Source organism: Arachis ipaensis, chromosome B10 (assembly GCF_000816755.2).
Source record: "Arachis ipaensis cultivar K30076 chromosome B10, Araip1.1, whole genome shotgun sequence".
Taxonomy (NCBI): Eukaryota; Viridiplantae; Streptophyta; class Magnoliopsida; order Fabales; family Fabaceae; genus Arachis; species Arachis ipaensis.
The window spans coordinates 3,541,962-3,551,208 of record NC_029794.2 but is presented as its reverse complement, the minus strand read 5'-3'; the positions used below and the strand labels follow the sequence as shown (position 1 = coordinate 3,551,208).

Here is a 9,247-nt window from a genome sequence, read left to right as displayed (position 1 = left end):
GAAGAATTGTTAAAAGAAAAAAAAATCAATTTTTTACGAGTGGCAATTTCAATATAAAAAGTAATAATGTACCTTGAAACACAATAAATAATTAAAGATAATTTCTTCCCAAAAATAAAATAAAATAAAATAAATCACGATTTGGCATTTAGTCAGCTAATATTATACCATTTCATGGTAAAACAATTGAAGACTCCTGGTTAAAAAAAAAATGAGACTTTAATTGATCACATCCTTGTTTTCATGTGATATAGCAAAATCTCATTCCACGTATCAACAGGACCTGGCAGGCACCAATGAACACAATCATTGACGGTAATGTTTTTATCAACGGCATGCCCATAACTATTGGGATGCCCATCTGGCCTCACCAGCATTGCTTCAGTTATATCAATCAAACCCAACTCCAAACCCTTCTTCTTAGCTTCGTTTTCTGCCTCTCTGAATTCTTCTATTTGTATTTGGTGCAATTCTTCTATTCCATATGGATGCACTGCCACCTTTTCTTCCACGGTGGTAACTAATTTTGTTCTATTACAACCACCACCAGTGTTCCACAGCCCATTCTCAAAGTGGTTCGGAGAGTGTGTCACCACAAATGTCAACCCCTTGAACCCTTTAAGATTTAAAATGGTCTTGAAAGCTGTTCTGAATGCGATCCTGTATCCATAGAAGTCGAGCTCAGTGTTGTTCTGGCATTTTTGACATCCAACAACCTGGTCGTGTTCCATGAATGTTAGCGGTCGGAAGAACCATTGTCCTCCAGATAAGATCACAACGTCGAAGTCTTCAATTTGACTAGCCCAAGCTTCATCTGGTTCATCGAGATAAAGCTTCTCGGCAAGGTAGAAATTAGAACTATCATTGAGATAACTTTTGCTGGACTTGACTAGAAAGGGGGACCATAATAATGCAAGAGTGAAATTGTGATCAGGATAGAACCACCATTTGAAGTATGTGCTGTCTGATGCGTGTTTCCCTGTAATATCTTCAGGACGTGCAACCTGAAATAAATGGCTTAGAGCTCACTAAATCCATGAGAGTAACTAGTTTTTTTTTTTTTTTTTTTGTCTTGGAGAGTAACTAGTTTATGTCTAAGTAGTAAGTACTAAGTAGCATTTATATTTGATAGTTGATACTCTGTTGTAGTGTTGTGTGCACATGAATGAAATAAAAAACTAGAATGATTTGGGCTTGTGTTGAAATGTGCTATGAGCAGTTGTCAGCTCACTAAAATAAAAATATTTCTTGACAATAACAATAGTGGGTTGCCCTTGTAATCATTAACATAATAATATTACTTAAAATATTTTAATTATTATTTACTTCAACCTTAGTGTACTAAAGTGCTAAATATTAAGTTCATGTTGCAGAATAATTGCCTGAGACTTCTGGAGTCTTTCATCAACTGTAATCATCCAAGTTTGTGAGAACTACTGTACTAGATTCACAAGCTAGTTCGCCACATATATAAAAAGTTAAAATTGATTTTTCTTGGTCAGTGTAGCCCCCTTCATACACTTCAAGAACTGAAACAAAACAGAACGGAACAGGGGGAAGAATCGAGGTATAATAGACTGTTTTGTTGATTAAGCTCAAAATTAAAGAGTAAAATACTAAAATTAATTACTTACAGAACTAAGGAGGCACAACAAGGACTCCATTTGATTTCTCCCGATTGAATCCCCAACAAAGGCCATTGACTTCCCTTTGACCATCTTCAAGAACTGAGCAGCATCAAAGAGAGGAAGCTGACACTCATTAGGTTTCCATCTCCATTGAAGAAACTCCCTGTCAGGTCTTCCATGCAGAAGGCAATTCTGCTTGTCAAATATGAAAGGGCATGTCTCATTGTTGTAGTACGGTCCCTTCAGATAAGGAGTCCAGTTCCCAGAGAAAACATTGCAACTACTCCTTCTTGTTTCTTCTTTAGATTCAAAGCTTGTGGCAAATATCTTAGAAGCTGATAGATTCAAGGTTCTGAGGAGAGGAAAGAGGAGCACTATCACAACAAGAGTGAAGGGTAACAGAACCACACCTCTGGGGATGTTTCTTGCTGCATAGTTGCACTTCAAAATCTCAGTACCCTCTAACTTCATCACACACAACCAACCTCAGCTTTCTTACTAGATTCAACTCTTCTCTGTTGCACACTTACTAGTTACTATTTTTTTATTTTGCAGTGCAGATCTCCGGTTTCTTGTTTTTAGGAAACTGCGCTGAAATAATGGAAACTGTAACAAATGATAATTGTAATAAACAAAAATAAACATAGAAATATATTATTGATAAGGTTTGGACTCTGGTCTTACACTGCTACTTACACTGCAGCGCCCTGCACTACACTCCTTAGTAATTTAAACACTTACATATACTCTTTTTTATTTTTTAAAATAACATATACTGCAAGGTGCCATTTTTTTATTTTTAATATTGGATTAATAATAGTATTTTTTTAAATTGTGATCTATTGTGGTATTTTTCTAAAATGTGGGATGATTTAATGTACGGAGTACAAATCGGACCGCCCAATTTTTGTACTCGAACCGTCCGATTTGTATTGAAAAAATTAAAAAAATTTGTACTCCAAATTTTTTTAATTTTTTAAACACAAATCGATGGGTCCGATTTGTGTACTCCAAACTTTTAAAATTTTTTAAACACAAATCGAAGGATCCGATTTGTGTATCTCTCATAGTTTTAAAAAATACCAAAAATGACCACGTTAATGTATAACACTCATTCTACTTCCATATACAAATTTTTTACCCTGCAAGTGCAAGCTAAAAAATTACTTGTATTTATTTAAATTAAAAATATATTTTTTCTTTTTTATTTTTTAAAATAACATCTAAGTAAAATTTTGTCAATAAATATTGTGAAAGAAAAGAAGTATATGATAAATTTAGTCTAATAATTTTACTGAACACTGTCCCAATTTGTGTGATTTTTTATAAAAAATAATAGTTAAAATTGGACAAATGAAATATATGATTAGGTACTTACTCCTTGATAAATGATTCGCAATTTTTAAACTTTGGCAATGCAACTAATATAAGAAGCTGACAGCAATTTAAAAACGAAATTTAATGTCATTTGGCACTTGCGACCTAGGTTACCTAAGGTACTAAACTACGGTTGGAGACAACTAAGGTCCCACCATCTTCTTCAAACAAATAAAATTCACGAGGAGCAAACTAATCCACCCTAGACCTACTTTTAGCTGATTTCTTTCATATACCAAGTTCACTAGTGCGTGATAACTTAATTAGTGGTTGGGTGTGGGACACCACAGAGTAGAAAAAATGGATATAAAAAGGTCAGAATCATCCCATTGATTCAGCAAAAGTTTAAACAGAAATTCATTTTAACTTTTATAATTATTATAGAACATAACTTGATTTTAACCAACTAAACTAATGCTTAATTCAATAAGCAAAAGGGTGTCTTTAACTTAATGGAAAAATTTTAAAAGTACCACCGGTATTCCAATTGTTTTAACCGTTAATCTCAATTAAAATATATTATATATATTTTTTATAATTGATCTCAATTAATATATATTATATATATTTTTTATAATTCAAATCAACGGTTAAAACAACTGGAACACCTGTATTCTCTGTACACTTAAAACTCTTCCTAACTTAATTAGAGGTCTTAGGTGGAGTAGGTAGTTGTGCGCATAAATGGTCTTACTCAATTTGAATATGTATGACATTAAAATACTTATGCTAAACAATTGAATATTGTTGATCACATTTGCATTTTCAACAAATATAACAAAAACTCATTCCACGTATCAACAGGTCCTGGCATACACCAATGGACACAGTCATTGATAGTAACATTTTTATCAATCGCATGTCCATATTTATTGGGATGCCCATCTGGTCTCATTAACATTGCATCAGTTATATCCATCAGAACAAATTTCAAACCCTTTTTCTTTGCTTCCTTTTCTGCTTCTAAAAACTCCTCCACCTGCATTTGATGTAACTCCTCTAGTGCATAGGGAATATGCATTGCCACCTCATCTTCCATGCTAGCATATGGCATTGTTCTATTACAAGCCCCACCTTTGTTCCACTCTCCATTCTCAAAGTGATTCGGAGAGTGTGTCACCAAAAATGTTAACCCCTTAAACCCTTTAAGATTTATAATAGCTCTAAAAGCTGTTCTAAATGCATTTCTATATCCATAGAAGTCATGTTGAGTGTTGTTTTGACATAATTGACATCCAATAACTTGGTCATTCTGGATGAATGTTAAGGGCCTAAAGAACCATTGTCCTCCTGAGAAAATTATGAAGTCAAAATTCTGTATTTGACTAGTCCAAGCTTGATCTGCTTCATCAAGATAGAGTTTTTCCGCATTGTCCAAAGAAGTATCATTAAGGTAAGCTCTAGTGGATTTCACTAGAAAAGGAGACCACAATGTTGTAAGGGTAAAATTGTAATCAGCATAGAACCACCATTTGAAATACATTTCGTCTTTATAATTTGATATATGTTTGGTTGTAATATCTTCCGGATGAGAAACCTAAAACAAAATGCCAAATAATCACAAGAGTTTAGGAGAGAAAAAATAATATTAAAATGAAAAATGTTAGAGGAGGCAAAACAATTATCAAATAACTGAATTGGGGTGGAAATTCAGATGCAGTCAACTTCACGTAAAGTTAATAGCTGAGAACCGTTAGATGAAAATTTAGTTAAATCAGTCATCTAACGGGTCAGTTATCAACTTCGAGTTGTTTACTTACACTACTGAGGAGGCACAACAAAGATTCCATTTGATTCCTTCCAATTGAGTCTCCAACAAAGGCCATTGACTTTCCGTTGACCAGATTGAAGAATTGAAGAGCATCGAACAGAGGAAGCTCACACTGATGAGGTTTCCATCTCCATTGGAGAAACTCTCTATCAGGTCTCCGATTCGTGAAGCAATTCTGCTTTTCCGCTATGTAAGGACACGTGTCGTTATTGTAGTAAGGTCCCTTCTCATAACGACTCCAATTCCCAGAGAAGATGTTACATGAGCTCCTTGTTTCTACGGATTCAAAATTGGTGCCGTATATACTAGAAGCTGATTCGTTCAAGCTTCTCATCAGAGGAATGAGCACAACAACTACAACGAGTGTGCATGGAAATAGGAGCAAACCTTTCGGAATTGTAATGGCCTCAAACTTCATGGCAGTTGTAAGAAAGAAGCTGAGCACAATTACTGATCCTCTGAACCTGTTTATAAATTGTAATGCAGGTATCTTGTCCTAGTTTGAGAAGCAAGGCTGAAATTGAAGCTGCAACCAATAATCAATGAAAAAAGAAGATTTGGACATGTCACTTGTATATTTTGCCTTAAGAACTGTGTTATGTGTACATAATATGAAATACAATATGAGTCGACACATTAATTATCTTGTATCATTCGTAATATATACACGTAACACAACACTAATTCATTACTAGAAGCAACATTTTAATAATTTGTTGATGTATTTGTGCTTCTATTTTTTCGGTGCTGAATAATTATTTGTTAGTTAGGATTAATGTTGAGGAGTGTATAAAGTTAGTAGCACATCAAAAAAAAATAAGAGTGAGGAGTTTATAAGATGAGAGACCCATAAATATACCATTTTAAAGTTTTGAATTGAATGTGATATCTTTTTCGAAATATCCAATAGGCATTCACGACACTGGATTCGATGGTCCTAAAACATTTGGACCATTAAATGGTCCCAGAACAAAACATATTTTTTTAAGTATTTTTTATAACTACTAAATAGTCTTTATTTAATTTTAATTACAAATTAACCGCATATATTTTATTTAAATAAAATAATAATTTATAAAATAAAAAATAGTTTTTATGATTAAATAAAATATATGAGGTTAATTTGTAATTAAAATTAGATAAGGACTATTTAACAATTATAAAAAAAAAACTTAAAAAACATGTTCTATTCTGAGACCATTTAATGGTCCAAATGTTTTGGAACCATCGAATCCAGTACCATTCATTCATGCACATTTTTGTTCAACCTTGACAGTGCAACCACAAGAATAGAAGCTGGCAGCATTTAGAAAAAGAAAGTAACAATAAACATTTAATCTTGCTTGACACTTGGGTTAACTTAATGGCTTAAAACCTTCACCGAAAAACAGGGCTTTTCAAACCAACTGAATCCAAACTAATCCATTCTTGAGAAAGGGATTGTAGCAGAATCAATCATTTCACAAAGTCTCATGTAACCCTTTACAAAATCATGGGATAGTAGAAGATTTTTCCCTATAGTACATGAATCAAAAACATAAAATAATTATATATATATGTAGAATACACTTTTTGAAGTTAAATTGGAGTGCTTATCCCCTTCATCATATAGAGCAAAAACTGGTTCCATGTATCAACAGGACCCGGCAAACACCAGTGAGCACAATCAGTAACCTTAACATTGTTGTAATATAAATGGCCATGTTTACCAGGATGTCCATCAGGCCTCATGGCCATAGCTTCACTTACATCAATCAAACCAAATTGCAACCCTTTTTTCCTAGCTTCCTTTTCTGCTTCTCTAAATTCCTCCAATTGTACATCATGAAATGATTTCAGAACATTCCAATGATTATAATACTTGAGCATTTCTTCTTTGGTATAGGGCTTTGTTCTGTTACAATACCCACCTTCATTCCATTTTTCATATTCAAAGTGGTTTGGAGAGTGAGTCACTAAAAATGTTGAACCTTTAAACCCTTTAAGGTTTATGATAGTTCTAAAGCAAGTTTGAAATGCCTTTCTGTATCCATACAAGTTATGTTCCATGTCCTCTTTTCTCCTTTTATTTGCAACAATTTCACCGTTTTCAAAGAAATTCATGGGTCTTAAGAACCATTGTCCTGTTGAGATAATTACATAGTCAAAATTCACAATTTTGTTGACCCAAGCTTCATCCGGCTCATCGAGATAAAGGTTCATGGCCCTGCTAAGTGAATGATCATAGCCATAGGGATCATCATCCATGGCTTTAACTAGAAAAGGGGACCATACTATTGTTAGAGTAAAATTGTGTTTAATGCTGTACCACAATTTGAAATAACCTGCATTGTCCTTAGATGTATATTCTCTTGTAACATCAACAAGATTAGCATCCTGAAAGAGTAGCAGATCATAAACTAAAACTTAGGGGTGTAAGTTACCGAACCGAACCGAAAATTACTATAAAACGGAACCAAAAATTACAACAACCGACTTAAAAACCGAAAAAATCAGTTTTTTTGGTTTTTTCTGACAAAACTGATCGGTTCGGTTTGGTTTTTGGTTGGTTTGATAAAAACTGAATCGAACCAAACCGAACCGAATATATCAATAGTAATTTCACTTGGATTATCAAAATTAATAGGTTAGCCATTAACAATTAAGTAGAACAAGGAGATACATATATATAATAATGTTAAATAGATGCATACATTTATTTTCAAAAGAAACACTAGTTGAATTAAGCAACATACACAGCAAGTCAAATTGAAGTACTTGTCTTGTTGATTGCTTGTTTCATTTTATAGAACAAAAATTCATTCCACGTGTCAATAGCACCAGGCAAGCACCAATGTACACAATCTACAACCTTAACATTCTTATTATAAATAAGGCCATATTTATCAGGATGTGCATCAGGCCTCAATGACATTGCTTCACTTATATCTATCAAACCAAAGTGCAACCCTTTTTTTCTAGCTTCCTTTTCTGCTTCTCTAAATTCATCCACTTGAGCATGATGCATTGCTTCCAAGAGCTCCCCATTGTTATAGCCTTGTCTTTCTTCTTTTGTAAATGGTCTTGTCCTGTTGCAACTCCCACCTTCATTATACTCTCCATGCTCAAAGTGTTTTGCAGATTGTGTCACTAAAAAAGTCGATCCTTTGAACCTTTTAAGGTTTATGATAGTTCTAAAAGATGTCTGAAAAGCCTTTTTGTAACCATACAAGTTAATGTCTTGTACTTTACTTACTCCTTGTTGACCTCCAACAATTTGACCATTCTCATAGAAAGTCAATGGTCGATAGAACCATTGTCCTGTTGAGAAAATCACGTAATCAAAATCCTCAACCTTGCTGACCCAAGCATCATTTGGCTCATCAAGATAAAGGCTTACTGAACTGTCAAATGCACTACCACGGAGATCAGCACCAGTAGCTTTAACTAAAAATGGAGCCCATAATATTGTAAGAGTGAAATTGTAATTTGAACTGAACCACCATCTAAAATGTATGTCGTCCTTAGACGTATATCTTTCTGTAATATCCTCAAGTCTACCAACCTATAAAAAAAGAGCAACATTTTTCAAAAAATATTACAAAATCAATAATACCATGTGATAACTTATTTATGTGTTTCTACCTAAAAGTGTTAATTTTTGTAAGGAATTGTTTTATGACATAGTATTAGAACTTTTATAAAAAAAGCCTAATGCTAGATCTATGTTACTTCCGAAAAAAGAAAGAACTAGAACTTACAGAATTTAGGAGGCAGATCAAAGAATCCATCTGATTTCTGCCCATGGAGTCACCAACAAAGGCCATTGACTTGCCTTGAACAAGTCTCAAGAATTCAGTTGCATTAAATAGTGGAAGCTCACAGCCATAAGGCTTCCACCTTAACTTGAGAAACTCTCTGTCAGGTCTCCCATTCTTGATGCAGTTATAAGGATCTATGATGTGAGGGCATGTCTCATTATTGTAGTAAGGCTCCTTAAGATGATAAGAAGCCCAATGCCCCAAAAATATGTTGCATTCTCTTGTTTCTTCTTCTATGCTCCCATATAACTGTGGTTTGTCTATGATCCTCATCAGAGGAAATAGTACCACAGTTGCAATAAGCAGAGTGATTGGCAATTGAAAAATGTTTCCTGATAAGTTCTTGCAACTGAATCTCTCCTTTGCATCAAACTTCATTGTTTTAGTTTGGTGTGAATCTCTCCTGTGTCTTAAGCTTTAGTTAGATAATAATAATGTTATATATTATGCTAGTACTCTAGCTAGTTCAGCACTACTCCCTTTAAGCAATGTGCAACACAAATCAATGGTCTTTGGTACTTGGATCAGATAAGTATTGTGTTGAATAGAGAAAAATAAATTAAACTTTATATCGGAGTCTGCAATTACCATATAACTATGGTTTTCCCAATGCAAGGCTGTATCCAATTTAAAAATGCTATATACAAAATTAGAACTACCATATTTTTAGG

The 9,247-nt window shown here is 33.8% G+C and overlaps 4 protein-coding genes across 4 annotated transcripts; all 4 read right to left on the bottom strand.

The window, feature by feature from the left end:
* LOC107624274 (protein trichome birefringence-like 19) lies at nt 126–4,895 on the bottom strand. Its single transcript, XM_016326763.2, has 3 exons — nt 4,851–4,895; nt 1,635–2,213; nt 126–1,004 (listed from the first exon to the last, which is right to left on the bottom strand). Exons 2-3 carry the CDS (start codon nt 2,097–2,099, stop codon nt 228–230), a joined length of 1,242 nt encoding a protein of 413 aa, XP_016182249.1. The 5' UTR covers nt 2,100–2,213; nt 4,851–4,895; the 3' UTR covers nt 126–227.
* Nucleotides 3,696–5,422, bottom strand: LOC107619950 (protein trichome birefringence-like 19). The gene is made up of 2 exons (XM_016322176.2): nt 4,766–5,422; nt 3,696–4,542 (listed from the first exon to the last, which is right to left on the bottom strand). The coding sequence occupies exons 1-2, from the start codon at nt 5,192–5,194 to the stop codon at nt 3,757–3,759; spliced, it is 1,215 nt and encodes a 404-aa protein (XP_016177662.1). The 5' UTR covers nt 5,195–5,422; the 3' UTR covers nt 3,696–3,756.
* LOC107619949 (protein trichome birefringence-like 19) lies at nt 6,085–7,352 on the bottom strand. The gene has a single exon (XM_016322175.2). It carries the CDS (start codon nt 7,021–7,023, stop codon nt 6,355–6,357), a length of 669 nt encoding a protein of 222 aa, XP_016177661.1. The 5' UTR covers nt 7,024–7,352; the 3' UTR covers nt 6,085–6,354.
* LOC107619948 (protein trichome birefringence-like 19) lies at nt 7,444–9,100 on the bottom strand. Its single transcript, XM_016322174.2, has 2 exons — nt 8,517–9,100; nt 7,444–8,320 (listed from the first exon to the last, which is right to left on the bottom strand). Exons 1-2 carry the CDS (start codon nt 8,952–8,954, stop codon nt 7,520–7,522), a joined length of 1,239 nt encoding a protein of 412 aa, XP_016177660.1. The 5' UTR covers nt 8,955–9,100; the 3' UTR covers nt 7,444–7,519.